The sequence below is a fragment of the Danio aesculapii genome, chromosome 14, assembly GCF_903798145.1.
Source record: "Danio aesculapii chromosome 14, fDanAes4.1, whole genome shotgun sequence".
In the NCBI taxonomy this organism is placed as follows: Eukaryota; Metazoa; Chordata; class Actinopteri; order Cypriniformes; family Danionidae; genus Danio; species Danio aesculapii.
Window position 1 is genome coordinate 50,025,582 of NC_079448.1, and position 20,181 is coordinate 50,045,762.

Sequence of the window (20,181 nt, forward strand, 5' to 3'; positions counted from 1 at the left end):
TTTAATATATTTAAACTAATTATTTGTAATATTTTTATTAATTATTTTAATGATTATAAATATTTTCATAACCATTCAAATTTTTTAAATTAAACTTTGAAGCATCACTTGCTTTTGTTTATATCTCAGACAGTTTTACCTATTAAAGTTAATAAAATATGAATGACAACAGAACATGTGTTGCTCTACAATTATTTATTTTATTATGGCAAGAATAAAAGCAAAAAAAAGTACACTTACTAAAACATACTGATGTTTTTTTAGCTCCACAATTCACACATTACTGCCTGGCTAGTTTCTGTCCTCTACTGATATGTTAAAAGACAATAATAATCCAACATTCTTGACCATTATCACCAATAAAGCCTAGAGAAACAGGCCATCAGTATATTGTAAAGCGATAGGTTCAAATATTCTTTTCCAGTTATCAAAGAAATAATTTGTTTCTTAATTATAGTTTTGTAACTATTCAATTGTTTTAAATTCAAAATTGTAATAAAAACATTAGTGTTAAACATATGAATGGTGGAAAAACATATTTCTGTAATTATGTATCTGGGTCTCCACTTTTGTCATGGCCTCTTTTGGCTTTAACAAACTTATCCCTCAGGTTTTTCCATACTTTTTACAAAAATTGTCCTCCTTTCCCATGGCTGTTGCAATTTCTAGCCAAGAATTATTGATCATCTGGTTATCTCTATGATCACGGATTATAAAGATGTCTGTACAGTCGTACCTGTTTCAGACAAAATCTCTTCAAAGTGTTTCAACTCAAATGAAATGTGGCGCCACACGCACTGTTCACTCGAGTCTCAAAAAAATAATGTGCTCCGCCAACTGAAATCATGTCGCGCGCACTCAAGCGAACTAGCGAACGCGTCGAGTATAAACCAGGCTTTAGACAAAAGAAATCACAGGGTACCACATTTTATAAAATAAACTGAAGTCCCTAATAGAGTTACATTTTTCCAAATGCAAAAAAGACATTAGGTCTGTCAGCCAGGACAGATTTGCAGAGGCACATGGGGATTTCCAATTTAGCAATATTTGCCTTCGGGCTAGCAATGAGGCGAAAGCAATAATATCGATGTGGCGCTTCCTATATAAAGCGTCATTAAGGGGTAAACCGAAAATTGAAATTATTGGGCAGGGTTTCACAGAAATATTAAGAGCACTTGACAGTAAGTCAAAGAAAGAAGAGCAAAATGAATTCAATTTAGCGCAGGTGTAAAATGTGTGTGTATGGTCTGCCGGGGAAAAAGAGCATCTATTACATCTGTCATCAGCTGTTAAAGTGAGTTTTTGTTTTGTATTTCGCTTTAGTGTAATGGATTCTATGAACAATAATTTATTTAATTTACAACACATAAATAAATTTAATACAACACACAATAAATTTAAACTGAACAAGATTCAAACGAGCACAAATTCAGGTGGAGCTAGTTTTAGCTAGGATATTAGTCCACAGCACATCATCAAGTTCTAAGCTCTCCCTCCCAAGTAAAATACAATATAAACCGTAAAAGTAATTTCTCAATTTTACAGAAAACAACCGTATTTCAATCATTTATAAAGGTAATATGTCTGTATTTTGAATTACTAACATCTACACATCACATATTTTGTTACACAGAGAGACACTTTAGCACAGACATATGCAGGTTGTGATGAGGAAGTTACATAATGAACCAATGCTCATCACAAACAACTTTTCCCACAAGCTGGAAAGTGTATCAGTGTATAGAAGGTGCTCAGTGTCATTTACACAGCTACTAAATCCGGTATGGTAACATGCATAAAATTAAAGTCTGAAATAAACCTTGTTTATCAACATTAGATGTAACATAAACGTACATAACTGATAGAGAAACAACTAAAAATATCCATAGTAATGTCAACAAAAAGCATAAAATTGATGTGCCATGCAGGGAACTCTGGGAAAGTCAATTTACAGTTATTCGCCGTATATATTAAGGAAACATACTGTTAAACAGGTTACGGATCTTTATTTTTACTATACCATTTTTTTTTCAGTTTTTTTTCGTAGACATTTCATAGAAATATCATAGAAATCCCAGACATCTTTTACAGTGTATTCTTAAGTGCAGTTCAAGAGTTCACACTTAGATATTGTTTGACAACTGTTAGCAGGTTTGGCATGCTGTCCCGGGAGAGAACCCTGAGCACGGAGATAGTTGAGCCCAGGGCTCCCGCCTGGTCCATAGAGCATATGAGGGGAGTACGAGATCAGGTGGTTCTCGAGAGCTCCCCGTGGTAAAGGAACAAAGGAGGAGAAGGGGTGGATGGGGGGTTTCTTCGGAAAACGAAGATAAGAGAGTAGTTCTAGCTAGGCTACTTATAGTGAGTTGGGGTTAATCTGATTGGCTAACTAGTGAATGTAGATGAGTGGCCAGTTGCAGTCAATCATATCACGTGCTCCTCTCAAAATTAGTTTGAAAACTTCACAAAGAGAAGGGACATGTACAGAACGAAGCAGGCCATAGATGGAGGCAATGCAATTCTGAGAATTTTGAGAGCGAAAATAAATTCGAGTTCTCTCTGGTTGGTGGGGGAATGTAGTAAAATATTTTTAGCAAAATTCCGTAATTGAAAATAACAGAATAAATTAGATTTGGAAATTTTGAAACTTGCCAACAACTCATTAAATGAAACAAATAAGTGGTCATGAAACAGATCGGGAAGCAATACTAAACCCTTCTGAACTACAGTCATGTAAACAACTAAAACATTGCCCTTAAAGGCTGATTTATACTTCTGCGTCAAGCGCACGTGTAAGCTACGGCGCAGCCTACACAGGGTTGCATAGCCCTCGCCGTGGCCCTCGTGGCACCTCTCAAAAAATATAACTACACGTCGCAACGACGCGTATCGCAAGCTCTGTGATTGGTCTGATTGGATGCGCTAACAAGTGTGGGCGGAGGTGAGAGCCGTGCGAGCCCGACGCAGCAAGTGTTACCAAGTGTGGAGTCCCGTGAAGGAGCTTTGAGTGGAGACTTGTTTTGTGTTTACCTTATGATTAAAGCTGTAGTACCTACGCCGGTTCTCACCTCAAAATGAGTTTAAGCCACTTGTACATTAAGGAAGCGTTCAGGAAAAACAAAACACCAGTGAAGAAACTCGACACAGAGGAACATAAAACCTACTGCCAGCTAGCGTTTCTGAAGTGTTATTGCAGAGCGACAGAAACAGCGTGCAGAAGTATAAATGCACAGCTACGCACATTGCATGCATCGTGGGTCATGCTGATCACTTGACGCAGAAGTAAAAACCAGGCTTAACCCAACCCTAATTGAAGCAATACTAAACCCTTCTCTCTTAACTGTGTGAAAGTTGAGTCCAGAACAGTGGGCAAGAACAGATGGCTGTTGCAGATCGGAGCAAATGTTGACAATGTTTGTAGTTTGAAGTGATGACGAAACTGATCTCAGATTTGAAGTGAAGAGCGCACAATCAGATTATGATCTCCAAAGTTAACCAGACGAGAGACAACACCAAACCAACTAGCCGAACCAACACCGAGCGAAAAGCCGACCATCAGCTTGGTGTGTCCCGGCCTTAACACTCCATCATCATTTTTCTCCCGATACACTTCTGAGGAAATACTAAAGACAACACGAGGAGATTCCCAAAGGAAAACATTGGACGGAGCGATCAAATGGCTCACAGTCTCTCCTCCTCTTTTAAAAGTGATGCCAGTGACTGCTTGATTTATGTGTGTGTGTGTGTGTGCGTAGGAAATAACACACTGACACACAATCCCCTCTTACCACTGCTTTTTTCAGGTCACGGAGCAGTCAGGAACGCTAGACATCTTCCGAGGCGAGTCCTTCCCGCTCCATGTCTGCCTCTCAGTACGTGTTAAAAGTGGGAACGTGAAAAGAGGAGCAATCCGATGAGCGGCGGACATCTTGATCAGTGAGTCAGAACAGCCATCCGCACTCCAGTGATAAAACATGCCCAAAGCAGCGCTGGCTTCATGAGCTGATAGACAGAGCTAATGTGAAGCAAATAAGCCTGATTTCATGCTACACCGCACACTTCATTACTGCACATTTACTTGTTGTTTCATTGCTTTATATGTGTTTTGTCTGCACTGAGATTCCTTGTGTATCTTCATCTTATCACAGGGCTCACTGGAATATGCCATTCTGATTATATCCGGCTGCGTTCTGAAGTCAAAATCCTTTTCGTTTCTTCATAGGGAACTGATTTTCAGTGATAACGTATAAAAGACAGAGCTCCTGTAAGCCATGTGATTGTCTGTTAAAGTTACGCTTCTGTATAAATGTCAGTTTGAGTTTACAACTTATCTTTTAAATAACTTAGAAAAACAACATTACCCATGATTCTGCACCAAAACAACTGATTAGCCCCGCCCCAAGCGGCAACCTCCCGCTCTCCCTCGTGAAGCTAATGCGAAAGTAACAGAAACTGCAATTCATCGAAATTCCACTAGTCCTGGCTCCATATAGAGCAGATTTCAATAGAGCCCACTGTTAAATTGGCCAACTTTACAGCAGAAAAAAAAGGTGTTTACAGCCTGGTACAAAGAACGATTTGGGCTCATTTATCTAATCGTACCCCTTAGGACAATTGTGAGGAGGTGAATTTTTTTATAACTCATCCATCTTCGTTTATATTAAGTTATATTAAGTTTGCATAATTAAGGGCGTGGTCACTTGAGTGACAGCTAGGTCTCGCTGGTCACCGTCACTTCACCTCAGCTGATTCCGGCAGATTAGCCACTGAACTCGGCATATTCATCGTATTTTTGTGTTGTTTTATGTGGCTTTACACAGTCAGCTGCCTTTTGGAATTAATTCTTACCATTATCAGATGATATGGCATGCTGTCTGCACATTTTGCTCAGAAACCATTCACGTGGCCTCCGTTTCCCATGTGAGTAAACTTATATACTTGTATACCATCTCTATAAATGTATTTGTTTTATATAAGATCATTTATTATTTTCTTTAGACCTGTAATGCACTTCTTAATCTGACAGATTGATTAGCTGTAGGCTATAAAACAGTCATCTGAAGTGTTATCATACAGTGTTATGCCTGGATTTCATAAATAGTCTTGCTATTACTAACACAGACTATATCTGAAGTGTTTGGAAGTAATTTGCATTTTCACTTAATGTTAAGTGGCTTAATGTATTACAACAGTGTTTTTAAAAGACTAAACACTTTATTGATAAAGTGTACAACCAAGTAAAATCGAGACTCATCAGACCAGGCAACGTTTTTTTCAATCTTCTAACGTCCAATGTTGGTGAGCCTGTGTGAATTGTAGCCTCTATTTCCTGTTCTTAGCTGACAGGAGTGGCACCCGGTGTGGTCTTCTGCTACTGTAGCTCATCTGCCTCAAGGTTGGACGTGTTGTGTGTTCAGAGATGCTCTTCTGCAGACCTTGGTTGTAACAAGTAGTTATTTGAGTTACTGTTGCCTTTCTATCAGCTGGAACCAGTCTAGCCATTCTCCTCTGAACTCTGGCATCAACAAGGCATTTGCGCCCATAGAACTGCCGCTCACTGGATATTTTCTTATTTTTAGACCATTCTCTGTAAACCCTAGAGATGGTTATGCGTGAAAGTTATACACCATTGAGAGAATATGATTGGCAACTTAAAATCTGATTTTTTGTATCAAAGTTAATAATATAAAAATAAAACGTTCATAAAAACTTATAAAACAAAATAAAATTGTTTAAAAAAATGATAACAATAAACTATTAATAAAACCACAAGGCTTCCTCAATAACATTAAACACTGCTAGCAAACATTTCATAATAACAAACCAAGAAAATTTATTTAACGCAAATCAATATTTACATTTGCTATGTATTTCAATTAACCGCCTTCATTAGTCTTTAATTAATTGCTAGTAATTCACCCGATGAAAAGGTCCACATCTACAGAAACACTTCTTTAACCTTTGGCACAAATAACACTTCTCCAAACTTCATGAAAGTAAAGTAAACACACACACACACACACACACACACACACACACACACACATTAATACTCTCTGCATCGTGTCTCTATAGGACTAATGAGGCAACTCTAGAAACGCAGCACGAGCAGCGTTTGCTTTTTCCGTCCTCTTTTTGCATGGCTCCCTTCATCTGCTCGCTCTTTTAATCGTTTTTCCTGAGCGCGCAGACAAAAACGCAGCACTCAATTATTAATCAGCAGAAAGCAGAGCGGGAGTGATGGAGGCTGAGAGACGGGATGTTCAGCACTGACTGAACTGGGTCACAGAAACAGAAACACTCTTCCTGCTCCAGAGCTCATCAAATGATCATCAGCAACCCTGCAGCAGCCCACAGCACAAACACACACTTCCTGGAGCCTTATTTACCTGATGAGCTTCACTCAACTACATACTAAATAGTCTAAATTATTATAGTTATTATATACCAAAATCTTAAATTAAATAATAATAATAACAACATTAAAAACGATTAATAATGAAAATTAAAAAATGTAATGAATAATAATAATAATAAAAATAAGAATAAGAAGAATAAAAAGAAGAAGAAGAAGAAGAATAGCTATTAATACATTTAATAAAGAATAAAAAAAATAATAATAATACATTTTAAATGAAAATTAAAAAATTTAATGAATAATAATAATAATAATAATAATAATAATAATAATAAATTACAAAATAAAATTTAAATAATAAAATATAATAATGATTAAAAAATTAATTAAATTAAAAGATAATTAAAATATTTCTAGACACCACAATTTTTTTTTTATATTTATTTTGTGATTTATTTATAAATGTTTATATATTTAAATAAAATAAAATAAAATAAAATAAAATAAAATAAAATAAAATAAAATAAAATTAAATTAAATTAAATTAAATTAAATTAAATTAAATTAAATTAAATTAAATTAAATTAAATTAAATTAAATTAAATTAAATTAAATTCCTTGCAACAGTTTTATTACATTCTTATTAACTAATAAGTCTGATAAATTAATATCATGAAACCACCAGAGTTTAACAACAATTTATTTAATGTATAAATGTATTTATAAGACTTTCTTTCTATTTTAGTTGCAGAAGCTGCACATTAAACAGTAAAATATGTCAATTTAAGTCAAAAACATCTATTAATATACTCAAAACTGTCTTCAAATGAAAAAGACTCACACATCCCTGAGCAAAATCGGCTGAGCTTTAAAACTTGCTTAACAAATTTAAACATCGCTTAAACATTATTTACATTCAAACTTTGATCAGTAAAATTAAGCCACAATTTATTTTATTTTATAAGTGAATTTTTAATTTTTTGAATACATTTGAATATATATTTTTATCAATTTACATTTGTATTATTTTAATTACATTTAACTTAATTATTAGTATTAGATAAAAAACTCGCTAACCACGTTTAAATGTTTATCAGCAATATTTCTAGAAGCCACAATTTATTTTATTCTGTAATTTAATTTAAATACATTTTAACATGTATTTTAATTAATTAATAATTCGATTTTTATTATTTTAATTAGATTTTTAATTTAATAAAATTTTTCATTTTATTTTATTTTTAAATTCCTCGAAATTAACTCCTTAAAAACAAGTCTAATGCATTGATATCAAGAAATCACCACAGTTTAACAACAATTTATTTTAGTATTAAAATTTATTCTGAACACTTTTAAATTGAATCGTTTTAACTGAATTTTAAATGAAATACATTTTTAAATGCATTTACATTTTTTTATTTAAATTATATTTGAATTACTTTATTTTTAATACATATTTTTATTTTATTTCAATATTTATTTGATTTTATTTGATTTTATTTGTAGTTAAATTACTTGCAACGATTATATTAAATTCTTACTCATCAAAAACAAGTCATTGACATCATCAATCCACCACAGTTCAATGTATTTATAACACTATTTTAGTTGCAGTAGCTGCACATTAATCATCTACAGTACTAATATACCCAAATTGTCTTCATGTAAAAGATATGAAAGATTCATTTGAGAGCATATTTAACACGAACATGCATCCCTGAGCAAAATCCCCTGAGCTTTAAAACTCGCTTAACAAATTCAAACATCGCTTAAACATTATTTACCAAAAGCAGAAATCAATGAGCCCCGCTAACCACGCTTAAACTTTTATCAGTAATATTTCGAGAAGCCCCAATGTGAGCGTCCTCCCAACCGGCTCCAATATAGCGCAGAAGCGGGAAGGCGTTGTGTGTTTGTGTATTTGGCACGAGTGCTTCAGAAGCTGCAGTGGGACTAGTTTATTCCTGAGGGAAATCAGCAGCAGCGAACACAAGTCTGAAGACTATTATTAGTGCCGAGCTTTAAAGCAGCGAAGAGTCTAATAAAAAAATACAAATAAAAAAACAACACACTGGAGTGAATGGCTGAGGTGTTTCAGACACTGCCACTGTTAGTGCTTCTTAAATAAGCTGCCACTGGGAGATGTGGAGGAAAACAAGCGCATTAAACAGAGGAATGACTCACACTGTAACACAAACGCACAACTTATAGATGAACCAAAAATACACGCCGCTTTATATGCGGGTGCTGCTAGACAAACTCACTGTTCAAAGGAAAGTTTTTCTGTCATCTCCACCCTGCAGACAATGAACGGCAGGACGCCGGACCATGACTGACTGTTTACACACACACACACATACAGGCAGACAGACACAGAAACACGCACAAACACACAGACAAAAGCATGCATGCACAAACACACACAGACACACAACACTAGCATACACAAACACACACACACCAAGGCAGCATATAGACAAGCACTGGCACATACCATTAGAACAATTAATTTTGCTGCTTGTTCAAACTACTTAATTTAAATGAGCTGAAACAACTCAATTCTTGAGATTCTTTTTTTCTATTTTTTATTTATTTGTTATTTTTTTAGGGGTTTTCACCTTTTATTTTGACAGGACAGTAGAGAGAATTGACAGGAAAGCGTGGGGAGCAGAGAGATGGGAAAGATCGGCATAGGACCACGAGGCGGAAATCGAACCCGGGTCGCCGTGAACACAGAGCATGAGTCAGTGCACTTTCCACTACGCCATAGGCACCGACACAATTCTTGAGATTCTTTGAGGTCAACTTAATTCTTTTATGTTAAATTTGCTAAATCAATATTAACTTAAGTTGATTTGTGGGTGGCACGAGATTTACACAAATATCTGACTGTACATAGAGTGATTTAAAAGCAAAACGGCTCTTTTATGCTGGGTATTGAGAATGTGTGTGTATTTACAGCTGAAGCCCCCTGAATTATTAGCCCCCCTGTTTATTTTTTCCCCAATTTCTGTTTAACGGAGAGCAGATTTTCTTCAACGCATTTCTAATCATAATAGTTTTAATAACTCATTTCTAATAACTGATTTATTTTATCTTTGCCATGATGACAGGAAATAATATTTGACTAGATATTTTTCAAGACACTTCTATACAGCTTAAAGTGACATTTAAAGGCTTAACTAGGTTAATTAGGTTAAGTAGGTTAAGGGTAACTAGGCAGGTTAAGGTAATTAGGCAAGTTATTTGACCTTAAAATGGATTTAAAAAAATTTAAATCTGCTTTTATTCTAGCCAAAATAAAACAAATAAGACTTTCTCCAGAAGAAAAAATATTATCAGACATACTGTGAAAATTTCCTTGCTCTGTTAAACATCATTTGGGAAATATTTAAAAAAGAAAATAAAAAGATTCAAAGGGGGGCTAATAATTCTGACTTCTGACACTTTTCCACATATTTTTATGTTACAGCCTTATTCCAAATGGATTAAATTCATTGATTTCCTCTACATTCTACACACAATACCCCATGATGACAATGTGAAACAATTGTATAAATTAGATCGTACGAATTCATACGAATTAACTAAATCAAAAAGTTACGAATTGCCGTGAGATTGTGTTGTCTATTCTGTTTTGTGGACTGTCGAAAAAAAAAGAAAGCTTAAAGGGGCTAATAATATTGACCTTAAAATGGTGTTTAAAAAATTAAAAACTGCTTTTATATTAGTCGAAATAAAACAAATAAGACTTTCTCCAGAAGAAAAAATATTATCAGACATACTGTGAAAATTTCCTTCCTCTGTTAAACATCATTTAGGAAATATTTAAAAAAGAAAAATAAAATTCAAAGGGGGGCTAATAATTCTGACTTCAACTGTATGTGTGCATATTGGGCTCCAGCACCTAAAAAAAGTGTTGGCATCAAATAATTTCAACAAACTTCAAACAGTGTGGAGAGGAAACATGCAGACACTGTTTAAACACACACACTCCTACACACACACACACAGTGCACTTTAGATGACAGGCAAAAGTAAAGTGGGTCAGTGTGTCTTAAGCCTGGTTTATACTTCTGCGTCAAGTGATCGGCGTGACCCACGGCGCAAGCCTTGCACGTAGCCGTGCATTTAGCTGATTTATACTTCTGCGTCAAGCGCACGCATATGCTACGGCGCACCCTACGCGTGGACGCATAGCCCCTTGCCGTGGCTGACGCGCACCTCTCAAAAAATTTAACTACACGTCGCAACAACGCGTAGCGCAAGCTCTGTGATTGGTCGGCTTGGTAGCACTGACGAGTCTGGGCGGGACCAAGAGCCGTGCGAGCCCGATGGATCGATTGTTTACAAGTGTGGAGTCCCGTGAAGGAGCTCCGGATGGAGACTTGTTTTGTGTTTACCTTATGGTTAAAGTTGTTGCGTGTCCGCGGGTTCCCGCCTCAAAATGAGCGAGTTTGAGCCACTTGTACATTAAGGAAGCGTTCAGGACAAACAAAACACCAACGAAGAAACTCGACACAGAGGAACATAAAATCTACTGCCAGCTAGCGTTTCTGAAGTGTTATTGCAGAGCAACAGAAACAGCGCGCAGAAGTATAAATGCACAGCTACGTGCGTTGCATGCGCCGTGGGTCACACCGATCACATGACGCAGAAGTATAAACTCGGCTTTAGATATTGAGGATCAATAGCTCTCTGTGTGTGTGCGTGTGTGTGCGTGTGCGTGTGTGTGCGTGTGTGTGCGTGCGTGTGTGTGCGTGTGTGTGCGTGCGTGTGCGTGCGTGTGCGTGCGTGTGTGTGCGTAAGTGACTGTGTACGGTGCATATATGTGAGTGTGTAAATGTGAGAGAGTGTGTACATGTACAGTAAATGTACAGTATGTGAGTGTTTGTATGTGTGTTTGTGTGTGTGTGTGTATATGTGTGTGTGCATGCATGTGAGTGTTTGTATGTGAGGATGAGAGTGTGTATCTGTTTGTGTGTGTGAGTGTAAGTGAGCATGTATATTTATGTGAATGCGTGTATGTGAGTGTGTGTGTTGGTGTGTTTGGCGTCACTCATGTGCTTCTATGTGTTAGTGTGCACGTGTGTGTCTGTGTGTGCGTTTATGTGAATGTGTGTATGTGAGGGAGTGTATGTGTGTGTGTGAATGTGTGTAAGTGAGTTAATGGGTAAATGTATGTGAGTGTGTGTGTGTGTGTCTCTCACCCTGTTTCCTCATGATGTGATAGTGATCTACTAGTCTCCTCATTATATGTTGACAGCAGGCTCACTCAGCACTGAATCTAACACTTCTGCTTCAGCACGTTCACATCTCACCTTTGTAATTTGATAAGACTTCACAAAAGCGGGCTAAATTTATCTGCGCTTCAGCAGTGCCACACTTTTTCAAGATTATTTGTGCTTCTGCACATCCAACAAAGACTTGGAGGAATAAGGAATTTAAACAAAAGTGGTTGTTACTCACTAATAAAGCACTTCGTTGGCTTCGTGTCTTTCGTAGCGGACCGTTTCACACATTATCCTGAAACGACACAAAACACAAAACATGAAGCAGTGACATATTCAAACATACGGACTACAAAATAAGCCATTTTTCCTCTGTGAATATGAAAAAATTATAATAATAAAAATAATAATAAATAAATAACAAATAAAAAAAATTATAAAAAAATAAAAATAAATAAATAAATAAATAAATAAATAAATAAATAAAAAATAACAAATTTAATAAAAAAATGTAAATAAAAAAAGTAAAAAATAAATAAATAAACCAATAAATAAATAAATAAATAAATAAACAAATAAATAAACAAACAAAAATTTATAAAAAATAAAAAAATTAAAAATAAAAATAAATAAATAAATTAATTAATTAATTAATTAAAAAAATTAAAAAATAAATTAATAAAATCGCAGACAGTTTGTATTGCGAGACCAAAGATGAACACGGAGAAGGGAAGTGTTTTCCCTTTAAATTGAGAAAGGCTGCCTGTTTTTAAAGGGACAGTCCACCCAAAAATAAATATTCAGTGATTAATTACTCATCCTCATGTTGCTTTAATCCAATGAGACCTATATTTATCTTCAGAACATATTTAGATGAAATCCGAGAGCTCTCTGTCAATGTGTTATCAGTGGTTCAACTAATAGCGATGAGAAAAATGTAGTGTGCAGGACAAAAAAAATTATGACTTTATCAATTTCTAATTATTAAATGTTTCAAATTATTCATATTAATCAACTCTTTCACACGTTTTCACTTTGCACCTTTGAACAATAATGTAGTTGATAGCATTTGGACTTTTATCTTGTATTATTGTTGTGTATTTCATGCTTGTTGTCTTGATTTGTTTGTAAAACGTTTTGAGAAAGCAACTTTTAAATGCACTAAGATAAATGTTGTTGTACTACTACTACTATTACTTTGCATAAAACATATGCTGGAATAGTCAGCGGTTTATTCAACTGTGGCAACCCCTGATGAATAAGAGACTTAAATAAGAGAGGATGTTCTTGTATCTTTCTGGATATGGAACTTTTCTGGGCCCTTGCTTTATATGAAGGGTAAGAGAGCTCTCGGATTGCATTTACAATATTACAGCTATGGTAATAAATCAATATAGAAATTCATTCTAATTAAATTTTGAGTTTCTTAGTTTAGTTTTTAAAAGTTTGATTTGACTAACCATTGACTTCCAGAGTATTTGGTTTTTTTTTTCTATTATGGAGGTCAAAGGTTACAGGTTTACAAAATCTATCAACATATCTTCTTTTGTTTTCAACAGAAGAACAAAAAACCTCAAACTGTTATGAAACAAATAAAGGGTGAGTAAATTATCGCTTAATATTAATATTAATATTAATAATAATAATAATATCAATATTAATAATAATAATAATAATAACAATAATAATAATAATAATAATAATAATATCAATATTAATAATAATAATAATAATAATAATAATAATAATAATAATAATAATAATAGCTTTTAGGTTTTACATGAGCCAATAGTAACCATTAAAAGGCTCAAAAGGAGAATGATGAGGATAATTCCATGTTTCAATGAGTTAAGAGTGATTCTAGCTCTTAAAACTTTAATTACAATAATCAGCATTTCAAATGCACTTATACCACTGCCATATTTAATAAAAGCTAAAAGCAAAACTGGCAACAATTGTTTATGACTGCTCACAAATTAGGCCAAAGGAAATTAAAGTAATCAGAAATAGCAATGCATTGCTCTAAAATAAAAAAATAAATAAAATACTGTCTTGGCTAAATAAATAAATAAATAAATAAATATTCCATCAATAAATAATAAAATCTCTTAACTATCATAAATTTTATCAAAACTAATACAGTTATCTGTTAACTGATCAATGATTTTTTTAAAATCAAAATTAAATTAAAATACTGGCTTGGCTAAATAAATAAACATTCTATGAATATATAAATCTCTTAACTATATTGCATTTAATTAAAACTAATACAATTATTTTAACATCTCAAATGCACTTCTCAAATAACACCATTGCCATATTTAATATTATTGAAAGAAAAAAAAAACATTAAAAATGCAGAAAATCATTTATTATATGCAAAAAAAAGCATTATAAACAAATACATATTTGAAAATTATTATTATTATTATTTTTATTGTTATTATTATTATTATATAACGTCACTCAAATATTTTATTTAGCTAACGAAATGATTAAATTTTTTGTTAATTACTAGAATAGATAATATATTTTATATATAGAAATGCTAAAATTAGTTTGTTTGTATTTTAATGATAAAACTACACAGCAACTAGACTAAAATCAACATGAAATATTCATGTTCATTACTTGAGTTTTGAAATATTTGCAAATTTGTACACGGTACTTTTTCAATTTTGGGGGAACTAGCCCTTTAATGGGTGAACAGTCCCTTTAAGAGCAGCAAGGACAACAGCCCACTGTTTGAGGATGACATGTTTCACTGTTGGTTTATGTAGAAGTGCTGCTTCAGCAAACGTGGATGCATTGCTCCACAGAACAAAATATTACAAAGGACAAAGACGTTATTCAACAGATATTCCTCAAAGTTGAGTTCAGCTGGGGAGGAGGAAAAGTCAAGCGAGTCCTTCTGATGCGTTCAGGCTGCTGAAGGGTCAAGGTAGGGTCCGGAATGCTCTACAACACCCTGGTCAAGTAGCGTTGGTCAAGTGGTTACTCCCAAAATATACACATGGGTAGAAATAGGAGGACGTGAGGGACTTGAGACTTGAGGTAAAGCAATTTAAGGGTAAGACAACAATGCATGGAGTCAAAACCGCTATTGCAAAACTAACAGCATTAACTGTTCATGACTGCTCACAGATGAGGCCAAAGGAAATGAAAATAGTCTGAAATAGTAATACATTGCTCTGAAATAAAATAAAATTAAATTAAATAAAATGATAAAAAAAATAAATAAATAAATAAATAAATAAAATAAAAATAATAATAAAATAAAATAAAATAAAATAAAATAAAATAAAACAATATTAAATTAAATTTAATAAAAAAATTATAAAACAAATAAAAGAAAAGAATAAAAAACAAATAAAATACTGACATGGCTAAATAAATAAATAAATAAATAAAGTATTTTATAAATAAGTATTGAAATAAAATAAACAAATACGTAAATACTAACTTGGCTAAATAAATAAATATCATATTAATAGATAATATTAGACTATATTATATTTAATTAAAACTATACAATTGTCTGTCAACTGCTCTAAAACTGCTCTTAAAAAGCTATTATTGTAAAAAAATAAAATGTAAAAAAAAAAACATTTTCACTGTATAAAAAAAAAAATATATATATATATATATATATATATATATATATATATATATATATATATATATATATATATATATATATTTGAAGTCAGGATTATTAGCCCCCTTAAATTATTAGCCCTCCCTGTTTATTTTTCCCCACATTTCTAATCATAATAGTTTTAATATCTCATTTCTAATAACTGATTTATTTTCTCTTTGCCATGATGACAGTAAATAATATTTGACTAGATATTTAAGACACTTCTATACAGCTTAAAGTGACATTTAAAGGCTTAACTAGGTTAATTAGGTTAACTAGGCAGGTTAGGGTAATTAGGCAAGTTATTGTATAACGATGGTTTGTTAAATTAGCTTAAAGGGGCTCATAATTTGGACCTTAAAATGGCTTTTAAAAAATAAAAAATTTGAAATAAAAACATAAAACAAATAAGACTTTCTCCAGAAGAAAATATATTATCAGACATACTGTGAAAAGTTCCTTGCTCTGTTAAACATCATTTGGGAAATATTAAAAAAGAAAAAAAACTTCAAAGGAGGGCTAATAATTTTGACTTCAACTGTGTATATGTGTGTGTGTGTATGTATATATATATATATATATATATATATATATATATATATATATATATATATATATATATATATATATATATATATATATATATACACACTCACACACATATACACACAAGCATGAGTTTCTTTTGCCTTTTGAACACAAAAGAAGAATGTGACGAACCAAACAGACAAGAAAAATTTGGACAAAAAAAAAAAAAAAAAGTTGCGACAACTTCATAAAACAAGTATAGATTTTCATTTTTGGTGCAAATAATTGTATTAGTTGGCAAAAATGAGATGCTACAACTATGTCTGAATTACATGTACACACCTGAATTACCAGAATTAGCTTCTCTATACTAAAAATAAAGCACAAAGTTGACTTTTAGAAACCCTCAGAAAACAAATGTAGCTATGAGTATCAAAATACACATAAAAGCTACACATCTGCCTGACATCTGTATCCATAACCCATAATCCAGCACCTGTTTGGCCTCAAAAACACTGCATTTGTTCCATCTATTTTTCAGATTGTTGAGTTTTACCTCAGCTGGTGTTCGCGGAGGTTGGACAGAGCCTCCATTCCATGCAGGTATGAATAAACGATCTCCAGGTCCTGCAGGTAAAAGAGAGAGAGAAAAGATCAAAGTCTGTTCATCTTAAAAAACACATGCTTTCCCAGAATTCTCAGCGCAGAACACAAGTTATATTATGTCAAAAAAAAAGGTTTGTAGACAAAATGCTGCCTGAAACACGTGAAGAAAAGAAAATATGTACAATTTAAAACAATTAAAACAAAAGTTTTCAACAAAATCCACACAGATTAAAGAGTAAGAAGAGAACCATCTTTGATATAAGAAGTGCTTATATCAGTCAAATAGATTAATAATAAAGAGAAAAAATACATTGAGTTTAATACTTAAATTTTAATTACTCAGGATGATTGTAAAACTTAAAACAAAAAAAAAAACAATCTGCTGTCCAATAAAAGGTTAAAAACCCCTATATATATATATATATATATATATATATATATATATATATATATATATATATATATATATATATATATATATATATATGATGAATCATTTCCAAATAGAGCCGTTCATTATCTGGTGAATATATATATATATATATATATATATATATATATATATATATATATATATATATATATATATATATATATATATATACTGTATATATATATATATATATATATATATATATATATATATATATATATATATATATATATATATATATTCACCAGATAATGAACGGCTCTATTTGGAAATGATTCATCATTTTAGATAGATTGGGATGATTTTGTCATTTAGTGCATCTGTATGAATGAAAATAAACCAAACCACTAGCACTGACAATTACAGTGGAGCGAAGATGCAAATGAAATGCAGAGATTTTATGGTTTTCTGAGAGTCTAGCAGGCAACAATAACAGGTTAACAATAAACAAATGTAAAAGATCACTGTATAGTCTACATCGTACAGTACAAATACAATTAATCTTTCTTAAAGGGCACCTATGGTGAAAAATCTACTTTTCATATGTGCATGTATGGTGTATAGACTGTCATATTGGGGTGATAAAAACACACCCAGTGCTTTTTTTTTTTCAATTTAACAACATAAAAACGGTGGACCAATTGGAGCGGTTTTCAAACCGACCGCAACTTTACATAGGAGAGCGGTCCCCCCGCCCACCAATATTGATTGACAGGCGCGTCATCATATCCTCAGTTTGTTGATTCACGTCCGCCATTTTCAGCGTGAGTCGAAGCGATATCACTAAAGGAACACCCTAGCTCTATTTTTAGATGCAAGACTCATTGGGCTCAACACAAGATCAATATTCTCCACATTATCGCTCTAATCGGAATTATTGGTTGTATCTTTAGGTAGGTTTGCAAACATGTGTACTTCTCATTGAGTCTACCTTATACTTCAGCCGTTTGCATTTCTCGCGATCCCAGAAGCTCCCTGTGATCTTAACTAGCATGCGTTTTAGAGTTCTAAACATAGGTTTCTATCAGGGTACACTCAAGTCGACGGCTGGGCGCCGCGGACCGCTGCAGAAACCCATGTTTAGAATTCAAAAATGCGTGGCGAGACGATTCGGGACACTTCATGTTTCTGCCGCGCCACAGAGAGTGTCTGGTGTGCCGTGTCGCGGCTTCGAGCGGCGCATCCGGTGCCTCAGTCAAAGTTAATTCAGTGTGCGTGGATATTAGTTTCTGTGTACAAGCTCGGCACTTGAAACTAGCACACAGGTGGCTTTAACACTGTACAAAGACACAAATGATTTTGTACTCTCCGCTGGGTCTGTGTCCGAGTCGTACATGTACGACTGAATGCTGATCCTCTCACTCCTGCTCCTTCTCGCAGTCTTCCTGTCAGTTGCAAACGCAGAGCGGGTGAGCTCATGACCCCGCCCCCCTTGTTACGTTGGCGGGAAGCCGAAACTAATTTACATGTGAAGCAACACACCCATAAATCAGCAAACTGTGGACACGCCCCCAACATGACACTTTTAACACATTATAATAAAAAATCTGAATTGTGTTTTAAACTGAACCTAAACTGGCACACTCAGAAGAACCATAATATTAATATTAAATCATAAAAAAGAGGTCAACTATCTGCCCTTTAAAGGAACTAAGCCGAAAATAAAATAAATGAATGAATGAATATAATAATTAACACTGATAATCTATGATTAAAGGACAAGTAAATGAGAACAGATTTTTAATCTGAAATCTGACATTAAAGAAGCTTTCCTTAAAAACAGAAAGTCCATTTTATGCAAATATATTCGTTTACCATCATAAGTGAACCGTATTGAAATCAAAGCCCACGTCCTGACCTCGAACACTCGGAGGACCCAAAAACAGCTCCTTTCACCTCTTGCTGGAGCTGTAAGTGTTTGATGTAAAAGCTCACATTCTGTTCACTGACCCCAGAACTGGGCCGTCTTTGTGCTCGCAGGGGCATGCTGGGATACGGAAGAGGACAAAAGAGGTTCTGTTCGCGCACACACTCGCTTGATAATGAACTGAGAGTGTGTGTGACGCGCTGCACAAATGCACAAACACTGCCAGCTAAACATTTGCCGTCTGATACGCCTGCTGCTTTACTGTTAACACCAGCGGCTGCGGCTACAGCAGAATCAACACACACTGCTGTTCTGCAGTCAGGTGAGATCGCATTCAGACTATTGGGATTGTCAGGCATTTAGTTTATAGGATCACTGAGAAGAAGGAGGGTGGCATGGTGGCTCACTGTCACCCAGTGGTGTGAAGTAACAAATTACAAATCCTCAAACTACTGTAATTGAGTAGTTTTTCTCAGGAATTGTAATTTATTTACAGAGTAGTTTTAAATATGTGTACTTCTACTTTCCCTTGAGTACATTTTTAGTGCAGTATTGGTAAATTTACTCCACTACTTTCCTTCAACCTGCAGTCATTAATTTATTTTTATTAGAGAAATCATTCCTGTGAATTCTGTCCAATCAAATCGCACATAGAAGGTAAACCGCATCGTACTAAACCACCTCAAGACATGGGTGATTGCAGCAAACTGTTTGGAAGTACTCAAAGTGTCCAAGATGATGTCCAAAATCTTTACACGCATTGACAGAGAGACTGTTTAGATCAGGGATGGGCAAACTCGATCCTGGAGGGCCGGTGCCCCTGCACAGTTTTGCTCCAACCCTAATCAAACACACCTGCTTGTAGCTTTCTAGTGATCTTGAAGACACTAATTAGGGTGTTCAGGTGTGTTTGATTAGTGTTGGAGCAAAACTCTGCAGGGACACAGGCCCTCGAGGATCAAGTTTGCCCATGCCTGGTTTAGATGCATGTGACTGATGAGAAGATGACGGATGTTTACTGTATGATGAAATGGCCTTAAACACCCAGCAGGCACAAGATGTCAACATGACGTCAGATTGACCTTTGACCCCAATAACGTGGGGACGCTGCATTTTGTTTGGAAATGAAAATCGAGTTGACGTCAGAACTCAACATCAGACTGACATCAATGTCCAAGATCCAACCTAAAATCAACATGTGATGTTACAGCTTGACGTTGTGTGGACGTTACAACTATGACGTCAATAGGGTGTTGGTTTAAGATGTTGGCTTGACGTTGGATTTTGGTCACTTTCTAACACAACCTAAAATCAAGATCATTTGACATCATTATTGGACATCAAAATAATGTTGTCCTTAAACGCTGGCTGGACATTGAATTTTGGTCACCTGACGTCACAACCTAAATCTAACCTAATATTAACGTCTTATGACATTAGTGTGCCTGCTAGGCAATAATTAAATGCACTACAGAATGTTACGTTTACACACATCCACTAATGTAAATGCATCAGCTT

General features: G+C 34.2%; 1 protein-coding gene across 7 annotated transcripts in view; it reads right to left on the reverse strand.

The window, feature by feature from the left end:
* The window catches only part of rapgef2b (Rap guanine nucleotide exchange factor 2b), a 257,833-nt gene that overhangs the window by 166,594 nt on the left and 71,058 nt on the right, over positions 1 to 20,181 (reverse strand). For all 7 annotated transcript variants that reach the window (XM_056472229.1, XM_056472225.1, XM_056472227.1 and 4 more), the window contains exons 2-3: positions 16,314 to 16,384; positions 11,828 to 11,884 (exon numbers count right to left, since the gene is read on the reverse strand). In XM_056472229.1, the coding sequence (XP_056328204.1) occupies positions 11,828 to 11,884; positions 16,314 to 16,384 (128 nt within the window). The remainder of the gene's footprint in view (positions 1 to 11,827; positions 11,885 to 16,313; positions 16,385 to 20,181) is intronic.